Raw genomic sequence first — 24,040 nt, 5'->3', positions numbered from 1 at the left:
AATATCATCTAGATTGCTCTGAGAGTTAGTCTTTGTCATAGGAACAATGCTGTGACATCAGTTCTGCTACAAGAAGATGTCTGCGATTTCTCCTGTACTCCACACCCTTAGTTTTAACAAAATAGGATCTCAGCTCTGCACATATACTCAGTGCTTGACCAATCCAGTCAAAACCTTTTGCTGTTTGTATCCTCACCGTCTCTCCTTTTAATGGACGAAGAAATCTGCTCGATTTGTCATAGCTGGACTTTGGAAAAGAACGCTTCTTAAATAACTGGGCTTTAATGGCTTTGTTGTTTTTAGCTTTAGGCCTCAATAAACTAGAACTGATAGGCAATGTTGTTCTGGTTTGCCTGGAGAGAAGTCTCTGAGCAGGTGAGTCACGTATATCATCATGGGGTATGTTTCTGAGACTGAGTAAATAAAAAAAAAAACACAAGTACTATCACGCTTTGACTTCTCAAGTAATTATTTTACACTCTGTACTGCACGCTCAGCAAGTCCATTTGATTGTGGATACTCTGAACAACTAGTAAAAAGTACTATGTACGAAGTCCCATCCTCTTGCAAATTTCTGAAACAAATGATTGGTAAATTGGGTACCAATGTCAGAAAGTAATTTCTGTGGACTGCCATGGACTGAGAAATGGCGTTTTTAACTTAGTAATGACTGTAGTAGAAGTTAAATTAGGTAGCAGATCAAGCTCAAACCAGTTCGAATAAGGGTCTGCTATTAATAAGTAATGTTGATTGCTCCACTCGAATATGTCAGTAGCTACTATTGACCACGGTAGTTTAGGCATATGACTTAGCTGAAATGGCTCTTTTTGCAAATGTGGTTTAGTACTATTACACAGTGAAAAGGAAGAAAGTACTCTATCAATGTCTTTCACTAGAGAAGTCCAAACACAAGTCCTCTCACCCTTCTCTTAGTAGATTCAGAACCTGGTTGACCATGATGCAAAATCTGGATATATTCTTGTTGTAAGGAAGCAGAAAGAACAATTTTAGGACCTTTGAAAATAATGCCATCTTCTATCAACAACTCATCTCTGTACGGAAAGTAAGGTTACACATCAGGTGGTACACTTGATTGCTTTGATGGGCATCCAACACTGATGTAGTGATTGAGCTTTTGCCAAACTGGATCAGTCATTGTATGATCTCGTAGTTCATCAAGTCTTGTGGTAGAAAGAATCCATGACATCAAAGTCACAATTCTCTGCGACAAGCTGTTCTGTTGTATGTTTTGGAGATCTGGATACAGTATCAGCCAGATAAAGAAGTTAGCCTTTTGTGTAGACCATTTTGAAGTTGTACTTTTGCAGTATGAGCATCATTCTTTGTAATCTCACTGGAGCTGAATGCATAGGCTTCTTTAAAACAGTAACCAAAGGTGGATGACCATTTTCAATATGGATATCTCAACCATAGATATAATCATGAAATTGGAACATGCAAACACTATTGCCAAAAGTTCCTTCTCAATTTGGGCATACTGCAACTCAGTCTGGGTAAGTGTTCTAGATATGTAGGCAACTGGCCTATCTTCTTGAAGAATAACCGAATATAAACCTAATTTCGAAGCATTGCAGAAAAGAGTTACTGGTTTGTTGACATCATAGTACCTTAATGTTGGTAAGGTAGCAATTTTCTGCTTAAGAACTTCAAATCCTTTCTGGTGCTGTTCTAGCCATGACCATGTAACATTTTTACATGTGAGCTCTCTCAAAGACGCTGTCAATTCACTGTAGTCTGGTATAAACTTGCCTAAATAGTTGACCATACCAAGAAAACATTGTAGAGCTTGCACATTATCCGGTGCTGGCATTTCAAGAATGGCTGCTTGTTTGGATGGGTTTGGTCTCAAGCCAATACTTGTAAATAAATGACTTACATATGTAACTTATGGAAGTCTGAATTTGTACTTCAGAGGACTGAGCGTTAAGATCACTTCATGTGCTCTGACGAGAACTCGCTTAAGATTTCTGTCCTGCTCTGCCTCACCATTGCCACCAACCAATAAATCATCTATTATTATTGCACAGGGATAATCTGAAAAAATTTGCTCCATTGCATGTCGAAAGACTTCACTTGTAGAATTTATTCCAAATGGCATCCTGGGGAGTCTGTATCTTCCAAATGGGGCAATGAATGTAGTCAGTAATGAAGATTTGTGATCAAGCATCACTTGCCAAAATGAACTCTCTGCATCCAACATAGAAAAAAAACAGTGGCATTTGGTATCAGGGCTGTGACTTCTTCGACTGTACACATAGGATGATGCAGTCTCTTCAATGCTTTGTTCAAATCTCTTGGGTCAATGCATATTCTGACTTCATCTGACCCTTTTTTATGAACTGCTACCATGAGCGACATTCATTCTGTAGGTTCTGTAACTGGACAAATTACACTTTGTTGCACCATTTTATCCAACTGAGCTTTGACTTTATGCTGCATAGCTATGGGAACTCTTCTTGCTGGTTTGACCAATGGACTGATCTCAGGGTCTAGTTTCATAGAATATACCACTGGAAGTTTGCCCAACGTGTCATCGAAAGCATCAGCATACTCTGAAAAAATAGTGTTTAGTGAAGCTGGAACTGGGAGACGTGCTTATTTGATGAACTTCTTTAGTAAAAGAAAGCAAATTCATTTTCAAACTGTCCCTGAGACCCAAAAATGACTGCACGGGTCTTCGAACTACATAAAATAATAGACTGTAACAGTCGTTGGCCACATCACATGAAAGTACTACTGAGCCTTTAGTTTGAATTTCTTCACTTCCATAAGCAACAAGCTTCACCCAACTTTTAGTTGTTCACCAGCTCTGACCTATCTGCAGACATAACATTACACTTTGAACCAGTTTCTACTTTGAGCTCGGTGGATTTACCATTTATCCGAACAGTAAAAAACACTTCATTTCTTGCCAGTATAAATCTACTGCATTAATCTTTTCACCAATCACTGACACACCATCTACACAGAATGTGGACTGTTGCAGGTTTACTTGATCAACTTGCCTTTTTGAGTGACCTTTCTTTGTAACTGTGTTAGGTTTACATTTACAAAATCTTTGAAAATGGTTCCATTTCTTACATTTGTGGCATTGCTGACCAAATGCTATGCACTTTTCTCTTCTGTAGTCATGGCTGGCACCACAATTGTGATAATTAACAATAAAGCTTGATTTGTGTTTTGCTGATTCACTCATATACTGTAATGAGTGTGGTTTGTTCTGCACTGGATAACAAGAAGTTATGTACTCACCAGAACGTTCGAGTATTGGCTCTGACTCGGCCAACGTTTTATTTTCTAGCACAAAGTCTCTTATTGGCTGGGCTAAACCTGTATCCCATGTTGCACTGCTCCATAGCCCCAGATCTAGTTTGCAGCAATCCACAGTCGCACCTCATGCACAACCACAGTCACACCTCATGCACAACCACAATCCAGGAAGGTAGAACACTATCCAGGGTAGTAAAGAAAAAGCAACTAATATTGAAGGGTACTCAAGACCAATTATCGCCTCCAGATCCTCCAGGAAGGGGGCAGGTGGGAGGGTACGTAAGAATGTGAGGCAAGATGGACCACATACATCGAACGTTATGGTGAGTACATAACTTCTTGATGTTATGTGGTCCAATCTCGCCTACATTCCTACTCATGGAACAGCGTCCCCAGCACCTCTATCCTGGGAGGCTCAAAGGAAGATACTCCTGAGAACTGTGGAACCAAAGGAAGCCCAGCTCCTAGAAGCCACATCTAGTTTGTAATGAGTAATAAAGGTGTGTGGAGAAGCGCACGTGGCCGCAGCACAAATATCATCCAAAGACAGCCTGGCATGGTAAGCCATCGAAGCGGAAACAGCCCTGGTAGAGTGAGCCTTGACGGGGAACGGTAGATTTCTGCCTGCTGACGAATAGATAAAAGAAATACAATCTGAAATCCATCTGGAAATTGTGATCTTAGAAATAGGGGAACCTGCTCTACTTTCTGAAAAGGACACAAACAGTTGGTCAGATTTCCGTAGTTGTTTTGTCCTGTGTAAGTAGAATCGTAATTGCCTGTGTACGTCCAACTGATGAAATTTAAACTCTGCCTTATTGGAAAATTGAGGGAAGAAAACTGGCAACTCAATAGACTGATTGAGATTAACAGTAGAAGTTACCTTAGGAAGGAAGGACGGATTAGGTCTCAAGGAAACCCTGTCCTTATGAAAGATTAAATATGGGGATTTGATGGAAAGAGCTTGAATCTCTGACACCCGTATGGCTGATGTAATGGCTATTAAGATGTCAGTCTTCCAAGACAGAAACTTTAATTCACAGGTGGCAGCCGGTTCGAAAGTTGGGGAAGTCATGGCTTGCAAAACAAAGTTTAGATCCCATGGCATGATAGGTTCCAACACAGGAGGCCGGAGTAACAAGGTGCCCTTCAAAAAGGCCTTACAGAGTTTATGGGCCATAAGAGAGGGCTCGTAAGAGGTATGAAAATTAGAAATAGCAGCCAGCTGGACCTTAATGGTAGCAGGAGCAGAACCCTGCCGAAAGAGCATGGATAAAAATCCAAAACAGCAGGAATAGGGGCTGTGTAATGGTCCAGTCCCTGGGCATGAGCCCAAATAGAAAATCTTTTCCACTTGCTGGAATAAATCGTCCTGTGGAAAACTTATAAGAAGAGGATAAAATATGCACTACCGCAGATGAAAAACGATGAAGCCTGACTAACGATGGAAGTGGAGTAGCCAGGCTGTCAACCTGAAGGTCCGCAGGGAGGGATGGAACTGTCCCGACGTGTGTCAGTAGGTCTGGTAATGGGTAATGGGTCCAGAATCCAAGGACTGTCCACTGCGTATTGATGAGGAAAGGAGAACCAGACTTGGCGAGGCCAGTGTGGGGCAATTAGAATCATCTTGCTTCCCGAGAATATGGCTTTCTGAATCACACTTGTTAACAGAGGAAACGGAGGGAAAGCATATAGCAGACCGGGGGGCCAATCGTGGACTAGAGCGTCCCTGGGTGACTCCCCCTGTGGGGGGATCAGTGTGAAGTAGTTGCTGCACTTGGGATTGGCAAAAAGATCGCAGCAAGGCTGACCCCACCTGCTGAAAATCTGTTCCGCAACCCGGCGGTTCAGGGACCACTCGTAAGGCATTAGACTAGCTCTGCTCAGCCTGTCTGCTATCGCATTGGCCTTCCCCGGAATGTGCGTTGCCACTAGAAACCGTTGGGAAGACATTGCCCACTGCCACACTCACATGGCCTCTCTGCACAGGGGATAAGATCTGGTTCCCCCTTGTTTGTTCAGGTACCACACAACAGACATGTTGTCCGAGTGAATTGCAATTGTTCCCAGAGGAAGAGAGCTCTGAAGTGCTCGCAACACCAGTAACACCGCTCTCATCTCTAAGACATTGATGTGCAGAAGTACCTCGTGATCTTGCCACGTGCCTTGGAATGTCCTGCAAGATAATGCCCCCCCCCCCAATCTGGGAGGCGTCCGTGGTCACCGTGGCAACAGGTGACATAGGGACAAACGGTTTTCCCTCGTCCGGATTGGTGGAGCATAGCCACCAACGGAGGTCTTGTCTGCACCGATCCGTGAGTAGGATCAAGTGGGAAAGGGGAAATTCCTGAAAGGACCATTGGGCAAAGAGGAGCCACTGCAGAAGCCTCATGTGTAATCTGGCTAGAGGCACTAACATGATGGTGGCTGCCATGGATCCCAGGAGCTGTAGAACCCATCTGGCCTGAACCTTCTTGAGGGGTAACAATGCGTGAACCTGACTCTGCAACACTCCTATTCTTTCTTGGGGCAGGAACGCCTGCATTCGGAGTCTAGCTCTGCGCCTATAAATGTGACACACTGTGAGGGCAGCAAGGCAGACTTTCCCCAGTTCAAGGTAATATCTAGTTGTTGACAGCGGGTAATGGTAGCTTCCATGGCTTGAATGAGAAGATGCCTGGTGGGGGAGGTGAGGAGCCAGTCGTCCAGGTATGGAAACACTTGGAATCCTTGATGTCTCAGGTGAGCCGTCACCATCGCCAAACACTTAGAGAACACCCTGGGGGCGAGCTGTGGTGAGACCAAAGGGCAGGGCACAAAACTGGAAATGACTGGCTCCCAGCCGGAAGCGTAAGTGACTCCTGGATGCCCTGCCCATTTTGATGTGGTAGTAAGCATCCTTGAGGTCGATAGAGCACATCCATACTTCTTTTCCCAGCAACGGAAAAATGGACTGGAGGGTGACCATTCGGAACTTGGACTTCAGAACGTAGCGATTCAGTCGGCTGAGATCCAGAATGGGTCTCAGGTCCCCTGTTCTTTTCGGCACCAAAAAGAGTCTTGAGTAAGTCCCTAATCCGATATGGTCTGAGGGGACAGGTTGGATGACTCCTTTTTCCAGCAGCTTTAAGATTTCTAGTGCTGCTTGATCCCTTTGACTGGGTGGAAAGTCCGGGATTCTCTTGACTGGAGGGGGCTCTGATAAAAAGGGGATGGTATAACCTCCGGTAACTATTCGAAGCACCCATCGATCCTGGGTGATGCTCCCCCGGGTACAACGAAATGCGGCCCCTGACTGGCTCCGGAATAGCACAGTTGGGCAACACATCAGGAACGATGGTAGGAAGAACCGCAAAAGGAATCATGGTCTCCCGAGTTGCGGGGGCCTTCTCTGCCCCTGGGGCGATGTCTTCCAGAATAGCCTCCCCCTCCTCTGCCTCTGGAGGGGGGCTCACTTTGAGCTGCAGGGAAAGACTTCTGTGATTTTTTGAACCACATCTTCCCTCCTCTCTGAGCCTTGGGGTAAGGCTTAGAAGGAAGGGAAAAATGGACCCCTATGGCAGACAGGTTCTTTCCCTCTTGCTCGCATCTGGTGAGAGTGCCTTTCACTTTGGTCCCGAAGAGTGAGGACCCATCAAAGGGGGCATCAGTGAAGGAAGACTTGAAGACCTCCGCGAAATGACACAGGCGCATCCAGGCTTGCCTCCTGAGGGCTACTCCTGAACTAGCTGCCCTACTCACTCCTTTGGCTGCATAAAATATGAGCCTCATGGACGAGTTGACAATCGAACCAAGGGTAGACAACTGGGCGTTAACAGTCTGCGCTAACGCCACAGGTACGTTACCAGTTAGAGTATCTCAACTCCTTAAGGAGATCTCTCTGGAGCAGAGTAAAATGCCAAAGGTAATTCAGCGACCGTAGGGTGAAGGTCGCTGACAAAAGGGTACGCTTCCCGTACCGGTCCATACTCCTGGACTCCTCGTTAGGAGGATGGATGGAGGAAGAAGACTCTGCTACTTCCTGCTGAGTGGCCGCCGCCACCACCATGGCATCTACAGAAACCCCTTTGGACAGGAACTCCTTCCCCGGGGGAGCTGAAAGAAACTTATTAGGTCGTCTGGGTAGCGGTTACACCGAATCAGGATTCTCCCACGCCCTTCGACAAATTAAATCCAGAAGCTTGTCGAAGGGTGGAGACACCCAGGAGGCGGAGGGTTGAGCACCAAAAGCCTTGAGGAATACTGACTCCTCCTCAGAGGGGGTCTTGTACGTCCAGTCGCCTCTCTGCCTCAAAATCTCCAGGATGTCGGAGAAAGAGACGTCATCGGAGGATGACTTGCGGGACCCCTCTAACTCCTCAAGGTCGGTATCAGAAGTGAGACTCATCCTGGGAGTCTATGTGCTTCCTCTTGCACAACGTCTTTCTTGGGGGCTCCTCAGGCACAGACTCCAAGGGGCCCTCAGAAAGTTGGGGACCGCTCATGGGGGTATCCCCAGACTTTTGGGCTCCACCATCTACTGATAGAGGGGCATCAGAGGCTCTAGCTGGTGTAGAAGGGGACGGAATGACCGATCCTGGTGATGTAACTGAAGATCTGGCCAGTGCGCTCCTCATGGCCATGAAGGCGGGTCCCCCCGAATCAGAGGACCGACCGGCCTCCGAGGCCACGACCAGAGTCGGGGTACCCCGAGCCGATGCGCCAAGAGGGTGGCTCGGAACTGACAGGAGTCCCGAAGTATCCCCCTCGGCCCCAACAGAGGAAACTCGAGTTCCGAAACCAGAGGACGGAGCCGACGTCGGCACCGATAAACCCCTGAGGGGTATCAGAGCCTCGGAGCCGGCATAAGAACATCACTCTGAGCGGAGCATTCCGGCTCCGAAGACAAGGAAGTGCTCGGAGGAGGAACCATCAGTACAAGCATCTGAACCACCCTATAAACATCCAAATCAGAAAGCCTGGAGGATTTGGAGGAAAGAGATGGAGATTGGAATCTCCTGTCTGGAGACTCATGCTTAACACTGGGCGACCGGCTCCAAATGGGTTCCAATAGAATTGGAGCCGAGGTCGAGGTCGATTCCAGCACAACAGATACCTCCTGTGGCCCCGAGGACAGAGGAGCCGAGGGGGTAGAATCCAGTTTAGAAGTCTTCTCCGAAGGCTCCGTGGAGACAGACGGAGCTGGAGATCTCTTCTTCGCCTTCGAAGTCTTAGACTGAGTACTCGAGGAAGAGTCTAAAGACTCCTCAAAAGAAGGTTTTAGGAGACCCTTCAGTATAAGTTTGTTTTTCCTTTCCTGTAGCACCCTCGGACTGAAGGAGTGACAAAAACTACAGGACTCTTGTAAATGAATTGCCCCTAGGCAGTATACACAAACGAAATGTCCATCAGTAAAGGACATCTTGTAGTTACATTTGGAACATTTCTTAAAACCCGAAGGTTTATGTTCCTTTTGATCCTTAGACATTTTAACAGAGATTGGTACACCAAAAAAACACAACACAAGCAACAGGAACCTAGCCGGGAAACTACTGTCACAACAACAGCCAAAGAATCTCTAACTTAAACGGTTCTTTGGGAGTCTACACACACTAAAATAAGGAAAAAGAACTACTCTCTACTCAGACAAAGAAACAAAAGTAACTTTACACAAAACAAGGAGGACTAGGTCCTCTAATTTAAATGGGCCTAGCCCGCCGGAACAGAAGGGATACCCAAAAACACTCACAAAAAATTCAGAACAACGAACAGGAAAAATAGCTATTAAAATAGCTTTTGTTTGAAAAAAAAAAAAACAATTTTCTGAGAGAAAAAGATGTTTTAAAGGTACTTGGCCACAGCCAAGCGAGACCACGTCCTAGCTACACGAGCGGCAAATGAGATCTGGGGCTATGGAGCAGTGCAACATGGGATACCGGTTTAGCCCAGCCAATAGACTTTGTGCTAGAAAATAAAAAGTTGGCAGAGTCGGAGCCGATACTCGTCTCCAAACCCATGAGTAGGAATGTAGGCGAGACTGGACCACATAACATCTTTGGTTCTGCACTGAGCATGCTCCTTTAGCTGAATGTGCTAGAAGACTACAGGTTTTACCTGGAAGTCCCGCAGGGATTACTGCTGCCATGTGCATAGGCCTGCTTTTGTCTATCAAATGTTGTATGCTGTCTACATTGGCTCTGGCATCTGTTAAAACCATGCTCTTATCATTAGCAAGCATACTTGTGTGTCTTTCTGTAACTTCATGGATCTGACAAATCTCAATGGCTTTGCTCAGCATTAAATCACTGTCACGAAGCAAATTTTTTCTCACAGCAATATTATTAATACCACAAGAGTCTGTCCTTTATTAACTCATCTTTTAAATCACCAAACTGACACATTTTAGCTTTGTTTCTTAGATCAGTAATGTAAGCTGCAAAAGTTTTCCTTTGCTTCTGATCTCTCATGTAAAACAAATGCCCCTCTAATGTAACATTAGTCTGGGGGTTACAAATTTCTCTGTACTTGCTCTTCAAACACTCAGGGTCTTCCCTTGATTCAGCCTGCACAGCAATACAACGAGTTTCTCCTTCACCTTCATACACTGCTGGTGCATATACAAATGAATGCTCCCTTTCAATGGCCTCTGACCTGCTAGGTTTAGCAAAATGAATGCCCTGGTGCGTGCATCTTTATCAGAATAAGCTGCTTGTATAAGTATATCATACTCTTGTTCAAATATTCTCCAATTCTCTGCAACATTCTGATGAAATACAAGTGGTTGTGGCTTGCGAAATCCGTCTGCCATATTAACATGTCTTAGTGAAGACTTCTGCAAATGTATACGAACACACACCTGCTTGAAATTTATGCCAGTTCTTGCAATAGCACGATAAGCCTCTGTATAACTGACTTTTATGAAATAAATCTCCTGGGCACTGTAAAACTGAAATCACTTTATTGTTCATAGCTTGATAGGTAGATACTACACTATTGGCCCTACGGCCTATATAAGTCTAGCCAAAAAGGTACCCTGGCTTTCGCCACCCAAGAAAATTATTTTCCTGTGCCCGTCGAGCAGAGCCACAGAGGTGATTCCCCAGGGCAAATTTCCTACTTCCCATCCAATTATCAAGATTTTTCTTGAAGAGTGCTAATGAGGAGCTTTGTTTGATATAGATAGGTAGTTTGTTCCAGAGTACGGGAAGTCTCTGGGACAGGAGTCTATCCCTCCAGCACGTTCTGTTTATTGTGGTGACAAGGTTTAGGTCCCTAGAGCATGTAGCTCGGAGGCATTGGGATTTCTTTAAGTGGAGCATGTCCAACAACTCTGGGTTTGACATAGCTTTGTATGTTAGGCAGAGATTGCCTCTGAGTAAGCGATATACGATGGAGTAAAGCTTGAGTTTTTTGAGACTGTTTGCGTAGGGCATCTGTTTGAGGCCAGTAATCCTCTCTGTGAGGTATTTCTGCGGCCTTTCCAGTTGTTGTAGATGTCTTGTGAGGTACCTACCAAAAGGGGCGTTGTACTCTATAACGGGTCTAATGAGTGACGAGTAGAGGGGAACAATGGCCTCTTTTTTCCTGGATGAAAAATCTTTTGTGATGAGGTATGCCACCTAGAAGGATTTCCAGACCACTGTGCTGATGTGATTATCAAAGGAGAGACTACTGTCCACCTGTGTCCCAAGGTTTCTTATGACACTTTCGGTGTTAAGTAGACTACCACCTACGTGGTAGCTCATGGGTACAGAGATTTTTACCAAAGGGGATGACAATGCACTTTTTGGCATTGAGCTTAAGACCATGGCTTTGACACCAGGCATCTGTTTCAGTGAGGCCCCTTTGTAGGATACCCACATAGTTACGAGTTTCAATTATGGTTCCTAGTTTGCAGTTATCTGTGAACTTCATTAGCCAAAGACCTTTTGTGTTAGCCTGTACTTCAGAAAAGTAGATACCAAACAGGAGAAGACCTGGGACTGAACCCTGTGGTACTTCCACTTGTCACTGGTCTGAAGTCAGATTTGGAGTCTGCTAATTTCAACGTGTGGGTTCTGTCAGTGAGCCAGTTGGTAACCCATCTTGTAACATATGGATTTATACCTAGTTTAGTGAGTTTATCTATAATTCCAGAGTGGGTGATGGTGTCAAAAGCCTTGGCGAGATCTAGACAGGCTGTGTGAACCACCTTACCCTCGTCTACGGCTTTGGTGACTGCTTCAAAGAATTTTATCAGGTTTAGGAGACATGATCTGCCTTTTATAAACTCGAACTGAGTGGGGTCCAGAGTTTGGAGATTACCAATGTCTTTGTTTATAAGTTCCATGATGATACGTTCCATGGCCTTGCAGACCAGGCTCATTAGGATAATGGGGTGGTAGTTCCTGGGGTCTGTGGTGGCTCCCCCTTTGTGGAGTGACATAACCGCCACTGTGCGCCATTCAGTGGGCAAAAAGCCTGAGGTGAGGCTATGATTGAACATGGTGCTTAGGTGGGGTGCCAGTTCATTCTGCAATTCATGTAGAACGCAGCCTGGGATGTTGTTAGGTCCCATGGATGCGGTGTTCTTGGCTTTGGAGAGTGTGGTTTTTACCTGTGCAGTCATGATTACAGGAACTTTGCATTCTTCCGGTATAGAGATGGGCCCTTTAAGGGGTGAGAGGGGGGTAAAGTAAGCACTGAACCTATCTGCCAGGATGTTGGCAATATCAGTTGGTGCTGTATATTCTGCCAGGATGTTGGCAATATCAGTTGGTTCTGTATATTTAGTGCCATTGTTCTGTAACTCAGAGAAGATCTGAATGTTGCCATTGAGATTCTTGACATAGCTATAGAAAGCTTTGTGGCTGCCTTTAGAATCAATGACGATTTTGCTTTTGTAACTAGCTTTGGAGGATGATTATGAGGGATCTCAGCTTCTTGCTGAGGCTGACCAGGGAGTTCCTCCAATCATGGGATTTTACTCTTTTTTTTGCAACAGTTTCTTTCTTCTGTTGTAGAGTTTGTTTATGGCAGGGGGCCACCAGATTGGCTTCCTTTTTTTGGAGGCTAACATCTTGGTTCTGTTAGGGATAGCACGATCCATGCACTCGTGTAAGTGCTTATAAAGTGCATTTGTGTAGGATTCAGCAGTCATACCTCTACTGTCTGTCTGCATGGGTGTTGTGAAGTTTGCCACTTCTGTCTTAAGAAGCGTGAAGTTGTTTTTGGAGAATTTTTTTACGGTGGTTTCCCTAATGGGGGGGTGGGGGTGGGATGTGGATATCTAGGGTGATCAGCTTGTGGTCAGATCTGACCAACAAGGAGTTGACCTCTGGTTTCGAACACCGGTCATCCATGTTGGTAATGACCAGGTCTAGGATATTGCTGCCCCTGATAGGGATGTGGATAAGTTGATCCAAGGCATTGGAATTTATGAATTTCAGAAAACGTTGAGCAAAATAATTGGTACATGAGTAGTTTTCCCAGTTAATGGTGGGGTAGTTGAAATAACCCATTATTAGGATGATGGGTTGTACCCTAATATTTTCCAGTATATCAAGAAAAGAGGAGTGGGAATCCTGGGGCATGGTGGGGGATCTGTAGCAAGTTATAATTTGGACTACGGTCTTGCCCAGAGTTAGTTGCACTTGGATAATCTCGGATGCATTATGCTGAGTAACTAGCCTGGAGGTGTGGATATCCTTAATGAATATGGACATGCCTCTGCCTTTAGTGTTTCGGTCCAGGTTAGGTGGTCGAAAGGTGTGGTATGAATTATAGCTTGGTAATGCAGGGGTGCTCTCTGGGGCCTTGAACCAGGTCTCTATCACTGCACAGATGTTGATGTTCTCCATTTTACGGAGTGCCTCGAGTGAATGCATTTTGAGGTTTAGACTTCTAGCACTGAGTAGCATTACCCTCAGATTTTGTTTGCTTGTACCTTTTACAGTGGTGAATTTGTCATTTGAACCTTGCCTAATAAAGGCACTACAGGGGTGGCAAGAGCCTTAGCCAGTATTCGGAATCCCAAGGACAACAGGTGCAGGCCATCTCTGGCAAAGCATCGCGGTCTGTCAATCATGTCATCCCAGGCAGACTGATACTGGATCCCCTCAGAATGACACCAGAAGCTTAGCCAATTGTTGAAGTCAAAGTCACTTGCCATGAAATTATTTTATTATATGAACTGTTTATCTTGAAATTATTTGAATGTAAAAGTAATTTATCATCATTTTAAGAAACCTTTTGAATAAGTGCTTAGTGTGAATGAAGTGGGCAAAAAAAGCTGATGGCAAGAAATATTTTGAAACAACTGTACTTTATGAATAAACAATTTCGAAGTAATTGCAATTTGTGAATAAACTGTTTTGAAGTAACTGTACTTTGTAAATGAACTTGGCAGAAGATGCTCAGAGTGAGAATCACTTCGAAATAACTGCACTTTGCAGATAACAGCACACAGTACACTGAAATTTCCCAAAATGGCTGTACTTTTCCAAATACTCTGTACAGTGCAAGAAGCACTCTGTAATGGCAGCACTCTGCAAATAGACACACCCATACTCAAGAAACTTCTCAAAATGGTTGTATTTGACTGCACTTCATGAAAAAGTTGCACTTTGCACACAACAAACTCTTTGAAATAAATGCACAGTAATAAACACACACTGTAAGTGCTTTTACATATTTTGAGATACTTCGAATAAGTCTAGTTTATTTATTTTATTTATTTATTCATTTATTTGACATTTGTTAACCAGGTTGGTCCAGCTGGTCCAGAAGCCCATTTTCAGTGAAGACCCAAGGAGAAAAGCTCTAATACAGAGAAGTACAGAACATAAAATATACTACATACAGCAATTAATTTTCTAATACAAAGATATAATTCTAATACAGAGAAGCACTTAATGTAGAGCTACAAACATATACATATATGCATGAGAAGTAAAAGTCAAGGTAATGAGTATAAATTGCTGGTAGAACTAAGTGTTAAAAAAGAAAGTTATGAAATGGAAGAGTGAGATGTCTGTGTAGAGATATAGTGGTAAATACAGAAATGTATATGGTTAGGTAGGGTCCTGACTGGGGCAGGACTTTGTGTTGAGCAGGTATTGCCTAAGTTCCTTTCTGAAGTAATTAAGTTGGCAGATGGATCTTATGTGTGAGTTGAGTGGAGTTTATTCCAGGCTTGGGCTACAGTGCATTTGTATAGTAATTTTCCCACATTTTTGTTAGGTTTGTTACTATCTAGGAGCTGCTGACTGGATGTAAAGAGAGGGCGAGTGGAGGTGTAAGAGGATACAAGGCAGGAGAGGAATAGGCAGGAAGATGGTTTGTATAGTAATGAGTGTGTGATTTGAAATTGTGATAGTAGGAGCTGTTGGGGTATTCCAGCCACTGAAGAGAGTTGAGAGCAAGACAGTGGTGAGAGTTATAAGATGAGTTAGTGGCAAATCTAGCTATTTTTTGGTATGTTTGTTGTAGTTTAGATAAAGCAGTAGATTATATGTTAGTCAGGACTGGAGCAGCATAGAGAATGGGTGGAGGAGGAGAGTCTAGTGTCAGAAGTGAGAAATTTTCTATTATGGTACAGTAGTCAAAGTTTTTGGTGTTTTTTTAAATACTTTGAAGGATATGCAAGCTAAATTTTAGTTCATCATCTATGATGGTACCAAGGAGCTTAGTGTGGGGTTCAGATTTTATGGTGGCCTTTTTAGAGGATGTGATAACAAAGGTTGATTCATGTTGATAGAACGTGGGAGAAATAGCAGGAGTTTAGTTTTTTTTTAGGGTTTAACATGAACTGATTATCAGACAGACACTTTTCAATGGATAGGAAAGAGTCTTCTGTATGAACATGGAGGTCAGAGCTATTGTTGGCTATGGAGATTAGTGTAGAATCATCAGCATATTGAATAAGGGAGGATTGTTTGTAAGAATTGTGGAGGTCATTGGTGAAAATATTGAACAGGAGGGGGCCCAGGATGGAGCTCTGGGGTAATCCAGATGTGATGGGTAGGGAGAGGGAGCAGGAAGAGAGCCATCTGACAGATTGTTGCCTATTTGAGAGGTAAATAGTGAACCAGTCGAGGGGGAGAGAGAGCAGAGAAATTGAGGTTAGCTACTTTAGATAAAAGTATAGGGCGAGAGACAGTACTGAAGGGTTTGGACAGGTCAAGAAAAAGGCAGAAAACAAGTTGGTTATTATCTCTGGCTTCAGCTACTGTATAAGTAAAAGATAAGAGTGCAGTGGCAGAACTGTGGTTTAGCCGAAAGCCATGCTGAGTGGGTGTTAGAAGGTTTTCCTGATGGAGAAAATTGAGCAGCTGAGTATTTCTGAGAGAGAGGAAAGGATGGCAATGGGTCTGTAGCTAGATGGGTCAGTAGAGTTCCCCCTTTATGCAAAGGGATGGTGAAGAAGGATTTCCAAATGTCTGGGACTGTGGCTTCTTGAATGGATATATTGATTAGCAGGGATACAGGGTAGTCATTAGATTCAGCAGCTAGTTTGAGGACGATAGCAGGAAGTTTATCTGTGGAGGGAGAGCAGGGTTTGAGCTTAAGCAGGAGTGATTTGATGTAAGCAGTAGAAAAAGGCTGAAGGGAGAAAGGGTTCTTGTTGTGTGGGTTGGAAGGGGAAGGGAAGGGGTTGACATTGTGGTTTGTGTTAGTAAGTCTTTGGACAGTATCAACGAAGCAGTTATTGAGAAGGGTGGCCATTTCTACAGGAGTGTTATTTGGGAAAGGGGATGGAGTGGAAGGGCAACCAGGGTGGAGAATTTTGTTAAGGGAGGACCAGAATTTTCATGGATTGGATTTACAGTTGATTTGAGAAGAGTTGTAGTAGGATCTTTTATCTTTGTTAATTTGTTTTTTGGCAAGGTTCCTGAGTTCTTCACAACTTTGGAGCAAGGATGGTGTTTTGGTTTTGGCACAAGCTTTCCAAAACTGTCACTTTTGTGCATAAGAGATTGGGTTTCCTTAGTCAGCCAAGGGGCATAATTGGCCTTAATTCTAATTTTCCTGGCTGGGGCAAGGGAGTAGAGAATATCCAGGAAAATCTGGTTAAAGTTTAGCATGGCTTCACTGAGAGGGAGCTACTGGAGGAAGAATCAGTTAATGCTGGATGGTGTGGAGTTCAATGTGTTAGCATTAAAGTTAGAGAGTTTACGACAGTCTCAATAACAGTGTGATTTGGGTAATTGGGAAGAGTGTCTTTCGATGAAGGCAGGAAGATGATTACGTAAGGTGTTGGGTAAGGTACAGGGGTTATGATAGAGGTTAGGGGAGTCATTGAGGATCCAGTCAAGAATACGATTGGAAGAAGCGGTTTTGTGCATGTGGGTGGGTGGGGGGGGGGGGTGGGACAAGTTGGTGGAATCCATGTAAGTTGATACTGAGTTGTGGAGAGTCAGCTGTTAGTTTAGACCTGTAAATGTTGAAATCTCTGAGGATGAGTGTTTCATAGAGTATACTGTGGGACAACCAGGACAGGATAAGTTCAAGGGTTGGAATATCATTCCATGGAGGGATATATATGGAGTTACTGACAAATTTCTTGTGTGAGCTTAGGTGGCAGATTAGGATAATTAGTTCAGATGGGTGGACGTTGGGAATAGAAATGGTTATAGGTGAGAGACTGAGTTTGTCGGAGTAGAGGATAGCAATGCCCCCCCTTTTCTCAGGAATCTATTGGTGTGGTAAATATTATAGCCAGGTGGTAGTATTTCAGTGTTAGTAATATGGGATTTTAGCCAGGTTTCAGATAGGGCTAGAATGTGAGGGGAAGTATGGGCTATCCGGGTGTGGAGTTCAGTGATTTTGTTAATGAGGCTTTGGATATTTAGACAGTGGAAAGTTAACTTTTTGGGAGAAGAGATAAGATGCCTGGGTAGGTGGGGAGGGTGTGGTTGAAGAGGACAGGGGATGGTGGAGGAAGAGGTGTAGGGTGTGTAGTTGGGGTGAGGAGTGGGGGGGCAGGGTTGGGGTGGATGTCCCCAGAAAGAAGTATGTTACTAGTGTACACATTAAGTGGAGTTTGCAGTATGCAGACGTTGTAGGATTTTGATTTGGGATTACAGGACAGAGGGTTGTACTGAAATATAGTAAATTTGTGAAGGCAGATGTTGGAGAAGTTAAAGAGAGATGGGGAGATTGTAAAAGAGTGAGGGTTAATGATTGTTTTAGTGGTGGTTGTGGTGGTAGAAAGTATATACGGCAGGGAGAGGCTAGTGTGGTAAGAGGTTAAGGCTGAGAGAACCATAAGATGCGGGATGATAATATACATGTGTTGTATTGTGAGGTGTGTAGAACGTAATTATGAGATGGGATAGAGGGGGATAGCTGAAAAACAGGAAGTGATGTAATTAAGTATAGAAGTGTCTAATTAGGAGCGGTTATGGGGGAGAAGTGGATTATGATTTGATGTGGTAGGAGGAGGGGGCATGTGTGGACAGAATAGAAGTTAGTGAAGTTGGGGTGGGTGGGAATGGAGGTAGGGTAGGGGAGCGAAGTGAGCCTGAGCGAAGCGAGGCAAACGGAGCGGGGCTGCACCCAGAGAAACTGTGAAAACATCAACAAAAGCAATCTATGAAGCAGGTAATAATGGTGACTGAGAACTCTGAGAAGCAGGAGGGAATAGAGCACAACTAGAGAGACTGCCCGAGTATTCCTCAGGGAAACAGGTAACAAAAGCAGGGTACAGAAACTGATGTAGGGTGACAGAATAGGGTAGAGAAGGAAGAACAGGCTGAAAGAGAAGAAAAGAGATAGACGGGGGACAGCAGCAGAACAAGAGCTATGGGGTATAGTGTTCTGGAGAAAGTAGGGTGGGGAATAGTAGAGTGGGTAGGGGAAACAGCGGCATGGTGATGTGCAACCAGTAGCAAACTGTGGGAGAGCAGTAATGATATGGGATCTACATCAAGCTACTGAAATTATTAGTTATGCAATTCAAGGCTTCAATCAATGCAAAGTAGTAGTTTATGCCAAAACACATGCAGTCACCTTACTTTATTTATGCTAAATGTGCCCTTTTCTACACCTTCTGTTATACACGTTTTGGTAATTTAATCTCTTAATGTGCCCCTTCTGCCCTTTTGTTATATTTGTTTTGCTCATTTAATCTCTTTTCATGACCATTATACTTTCTTGTGCTCTCTCTAACTCTAACCATGCTTGTTTTACTTTAAACATGCTTGTTTTATCAAATAACCTTGTTTCAAAACTTTCTTTTGATTAATGAGCTTTTTTATGCTTCACGTTTGCTTAATAAATGTTTCTGTGCTATTTGTTTGCTTAGTAATACATTTGTGCTCTTGCAATGGTCTGTTTTATCTCTTTTAATACATATATCCTTTGTGCATATTCTCTTTACCTTTAGCTTGCTTCTGATCCTTTTTCTCTCACTTCACTTAGTTTGCTTTCGTTGTTACCTCTGTACCTAGTGGCTCTGAAGAGTAGTCTTCACAATCCCAATTCTGACACCATGTCTCTCGCCAGCTCAGGAAGAAACACGCAAACGTTGTGGGTTCTTGTTCAAGCAGCTTTATTATATACAAACACATTGTAAACTAGGTTAAGTAACTTTAACTTATTAACAAACTAGCTGTCATGCACATAGATGTTAACACTCTGGCTGCACCTTCAAAATGGCACTGAAGATAACACGTGCTAGGAATTTATATGCACTATCAGACTTAGAAAAGCTTCTTAAAGGTGCAGCACACTTGCTATTCTACAATTTACAAAGAAGCAGAAAGTATTTTGAGAACTAAGCAATATGTGAATGGTGAAAAGAGATTTGATCAATAAGGATGACTGCAAGTAGGTGCATAGAAAATAAGCAAGCGAAGCTGAAATTTATTGGAGTAAATCAGCAAAGAAACAAATGTATTGGGAACACATCACTAGAAACAGAGTGAGATGACGCCAAGAAGTTTGGACTGTGCATTTGGAACTGTCTTCCCTACCATGGACTGAGAGGGTATAAGCAAACAGAAGGGGAAAGGGGAGTAATAAATGAAAGACTAGCTCTGGTTGAGTTTATAGTTAGTCTAGAACAGAAGCTGTGTTTAAAAAGGGATAATTGGTAGGCCATATAAAATCATGCATGATGCAAGAATCAATTAGAAGAGGTTAGAAAAGACAGGGAAAAAAGAATGGAAATGCATTATACAAAAGAACAATGGGAGGATATTTGTATGGCTACAAATATGCAACATACAAGGTTTTAGAAGAACACATGGAAGTGTTTGCAAAAACATCCTTATATGCCAAGTTGACTTCAGAGAATTGTTCAAGTGGTGTACTGTAATTGTGAACGTTTTCTAGAAATACAAATTGGTAAATTTTAAAAATTTCCTACAGGGTCCTTAGACATGCTGGGGGAGCAAATTATTGTAACAAAGCAAATTATTCTTTTCAGCTGGGATATAGAAAATTAATTGTCTAGAGACAGTAGGGCCCTACTAAGTTCAGTGCTGCTGGCTGCAAAAAAAAAAAAACAATTACAAAAAAATAGAAATCACAATCTAAACCAGCAATAACTGAATTATTGAATGTTGTAAAGGAAATAAAAAATGGAGTTGGTATCTTTAGGAAAGGGAAGGAGCAAACTACACAAAAATAACTAGAAACTGTGGTATCAATACATGTAGAATAATATTCAGGAGGAAGAATGAAATTTCAGGGAAGGTAGGACTTGAGCAATCTACAGAATGTTAAACTGAATAATAGTTAAGTATGAAATCATATATGCATACTGCATGAAAAGGAATATATATGTAATGGTTTGTTTTCTGTTGTATAACTGTGTGTACCATATAACTGTGTGAATTGTACAGTTAACATAGAGGATTATGATCGGGTCGCCAATCATAACCTGTTTATTTGTTCAAGACAGGGATGCAAAGAAATTTACCATCCATGCCTGGAACCCATAACTGAAGGTTATGATCAGAGACCTGACCATAATTCTTTCTAGTGTATGGAGATTTATATGCTCCATGGACTACTAGTCATAGTTAAAAAAAGGAAATAAAATATTAAGTGTTTTGCCAGCTTTCAAAGCTGTAAAGCACTTATCCACTTTGCGAGCACTATCAGAAAGGCAATGTGCTTGGGAAAAAGAGAGCCAGCAACTTAAGTAAATCCAGTGGAACTTCCAAAACCAAAATTAAATCCAACAAAGTCACTGGAACCACAAACCAAAGTGCTAAAATAACTTTCACTCAAAATCAATGTGCAATGGTTTTGGATAAAAGTTATTTCAGCACTTTGGTTTGTGGTTCCAGTGACTTTGTTGGATTTCAGAAAGATAATGTAGGATAGCCCCTTACATTTACATTCAGCTTGCCACACCTCTGAACTGTCCAGATTTTCACAGAATGTCCAGATTTTTGCCTCATCCATTTGTTCCTTATAAAGTCTGTTTTTCAGACAAATCACAGAGAAATTACACCACTGAATCATGACACACATTTGAGTTTCAGAGTTCATATCCTTCAGAGAAAATGCAGGCAAACACATATCCTGTTACTCCAGCTACTTTCTAAGAAAGGGGACACCTTAGCAGTATGGACAGCAGGCAGAACCAAATTTTTATTTTTGCCACTTGTCATTTGCTAGTCCATACTGCCATATTTTACAGTGTAGCCCTAGACTCGACCTTAACAACTTAAGCAAAGGATGCACAACATTTGTTAAGGTCAGGTCTCGCGCCTCTGTACTGCTTAAATGATTTGGTCTTTTTCCAGATATCAGAGCATTATCACTGTGCTCCAACCACTACAAAGGTGTTAAAAAAGTCTACTTCACTCAATACTCTACTATGCCAGCCAGTTTAAAAAGCTCCACTTTAGTCAAAGCTCATAAATGTTTAAACAAGACTATGTGTTGCACTTATCCATTGCCAGAAAATTTCAGAAATAGATTGAGTTATTGCAAAGTTTTGCCTGGGATATGTGGGTAGAATGTATTTAATACACACTCTGTTAGTTTCCCACTAGTACTGGGGGATGTGGCTAATCTTCATTTTCCCCTTGGCCGTAAGCTTAGGCAGAACCTATGAATGTATAAAATAACTTCAAAATAAAGTTGCACATTCTGGGGATCCTTTTAGGATACTTGTCCTTCACACAACTTGAAGAAATTATTAAATTATTATCTCTACAGCTTGAGTGAGACAGGCAATACTCCTAGATGCAGTGAATGACAACTCAGGCAGCAAACAAGATGGCTAAAAAGGTAGGGACTATTTACTAATGGATAAAGAGAGGCCAACAGATGCCCTTTTCCAAGGTTAACAGAGATTATGAATTACAAGGAAAACTAGAAATGAGTGACATCTTGTCTATGAAAACCTAATGGGTCAGCAGCACCATGCAAATATATAACAAGTTTGCCTATCTTTCAAAATACAAGACTCAAGTTTCAGAAACATATAAAATGTTGCACTTACATTTAGTTATATTAGCAAATAGAAAGTAATACAAGATATTCAGCAAGGGAAAATACAGATTATATAGTTGATGTAGATGTCATGCTGTCATATGCTAATCCAACTTTGAAGACAATAGTTTCAGCCTGCAGTAGCTAAAGAAATAGCATGTTAGTTACATTGATTTGTCCAGACTATAAACTCCATGAAGAAGCCTACAAATTCTAAATCTGAAGCAAAATATACATTCTTTAACAATAATGTAAATCACAAGTGCAATATACGAAAGTGTAATTCTTTAAGAAAAAAATATAAAATGCAACACACTTCACAAGCTATCATTAAAAGTAGAGCAATGTAAACAGAAAAAAAGCTGACACATGAATAAGCATCAAAGAAAAAGTACACATCTCTTTTTTCATGAAACACAAAGCTTGCATGATTCTTACCCTGCGCACAAGGAGGCTTACTTTTCCACCATTTGCATTACATTTTGCAGACACAATGCCTCCAAAGCCTGGAATGAGTTCAGACATGTTTTTGACATTACTGTGAGCTTTTGCTTCTCTGTAGTAAAGAAAGAAAAAGGGAGGATAACAGTTCAGATAATAACCAACAAATAACCACAATTTTTCATAAACTACTAATTTCTTATTTAAGCAATCAGATTCAGGTGCCTCTTAAGAAATATAAAAGTGAAGGTAATCAACAGCTTTCTTCCATTTTGAAATAAGACCATTCATAAAACAACAGGGAAAAATAGAAATAGAAAGTTATGCCATGTTACTTGCATAACAGAAGAAAAGAAGTCACAAATGAGCAATTCATGCATGTAACTCTTTATAGAGGTAATGCATACCACTACACTTCACTATTAAAGCTCTTATTTTTCCAGGTTTTGGATGAAATGTATATACTGATCTCAAACAGATAAAGCAGTGTTCAGTGTTTGCTTCACATTTAAAAGATGTGGGACAGATCACATTAGTAAAAGAATGCAGGGTGCACACCTTAAACACTGCAGTCCCACAACAGTGTTTTAGTCTAATATAGGGTCAGTAGAACAGGATTCCCAGACTTTACACAGCACAAAACAGGTAAAAGCCAGCAAAGAGGCTCCATGACACAGCAGTACAGGAGACCATGGCATATAGAAAATAGCTTCAAGCAGCAGCCAACCGAAATATAACTGCCCTGTCATGAAGTTGCTAAAAAGACAACTTTCTGTTATTTGCCAGTTACCAGTGTGCCTAGCACAATGGAAGCATGACAAAAGCTATTCAGTAGCATACCGCCTGCTCAGAGGTGATCTCTGCCTGACGTACAAGGCCATGTCCAATCAGGATCTGATGGACATGCTCCACCTCAAAAAATCCAAATCCATCAGGACCATGAGAGCTAAAGACTTAAACCTCGGCACAAGTATGAATAGGACATGCTGGAGGGATAGATTCATAACCCAGAGGCTTCCCATGCTTTGGAACAGGATCCCAGTTCGTATTAGGCAGAGCCCCTCACTGACTCTCTTCAAGAGAAATCTTGATGAGTAGATGGGAGATCGTAAGTTTACCCCAGGGGTCACATCTGTGTCACTGCTAGACAGGGGCACAGTAAACTAATTCTATTATATAAGGGGACCTTCACTGTGTCACTACTAGACAGAGGCACAGTATTCTAGATTTATTCTGTACATTTTTGTACCACTTCATGGGGTGGCAAAAGCCACATCACTATGGCTAGGCTTACAAATGCCCCAGGGCAGATAGCCTAGTACTATACTATGAAACTATGAAACTATGAACATCATATTTCTTCATTTTAAGTTGCACTGGGAAAGACCCACAACTGAACAACTGCTACAAGCGCAGACCTTCTAGCTCTGGGAATGTGAATCCCAACAGCTTCCACCTCAAACAATGACAACTGCAAAATTATAATACAGCAAAGAAAAGTAAATATTGGCTTAATTCACTAAATACAACAAAGTGGCCTTTTCAAACAAGTGTGTTCAAAAAACGAGTTCTGAATAAATCACTTCTGGTTCAAGGTGTCCTAGTGCTTAAGGACCCAGTCGGCTGTTTTTCTACAAACGGTCTTTCCACCCCACCTGTCCTTACCTCGAACGGCTCAATCTATGCTGAAAAGAAATATCCTGAAAACTAAAAGAAAACATTCCTCCACTGCTGCTCTCTAAGACAAAGGACTGCAAGGTCTTTCCAGCCCACCTGTCCTTACATTGAATGGCTCAATCTGTGCAGAAAAGAACTATCCTGAAAACTAAAAGAAAACATTCCTGCACTGCACCTCGCTAAGGAAAAGGACTGCAAGGTCTTTCCACCCCACCTG

General features: G+C 42.5%; 1 protein-coding gene across 1 annotated transcript in view; it reads right to left on the bottom strand.

Moving 5' to 3' along the window:
• Positions 1-24,040, bottom strand: part of IFT140 (intraflagellar transport 140) — a 3,212,973-nt gene that overhangs the window by 1,891,739 nt on the left and 1,297,194 nt on the right. The window contains exon 17 of the mRNA XM_044089294.1: positions 22,144-22,261. Within this exon, the coding sequence (XP_043945229.1) occupies positions 22,144-22,261 (118 nt within the window). The remainder of the gene's footprint in view (positions 1-22,143; positions 22,262-24,040) is intronic.

Source organism: Protopterus annectens, chromosome 12.part0 (genome assembly GCF_019279795.1).
Source record: "Protopterus annectens isolate FY-2018-M chromosome 12.part0, PAN1.0, whole genome shotgun sequence".
In the NCBI taxonomy this organism is placed as follows: Eukaryota; Metazoa; Chordata; order Ceratodontiformes; family Protopteridae; genus Protopterus; species Protopterus annectens.
This window is presented reverse-complemented; position numbering and strand designations above follow the sequence as displayed.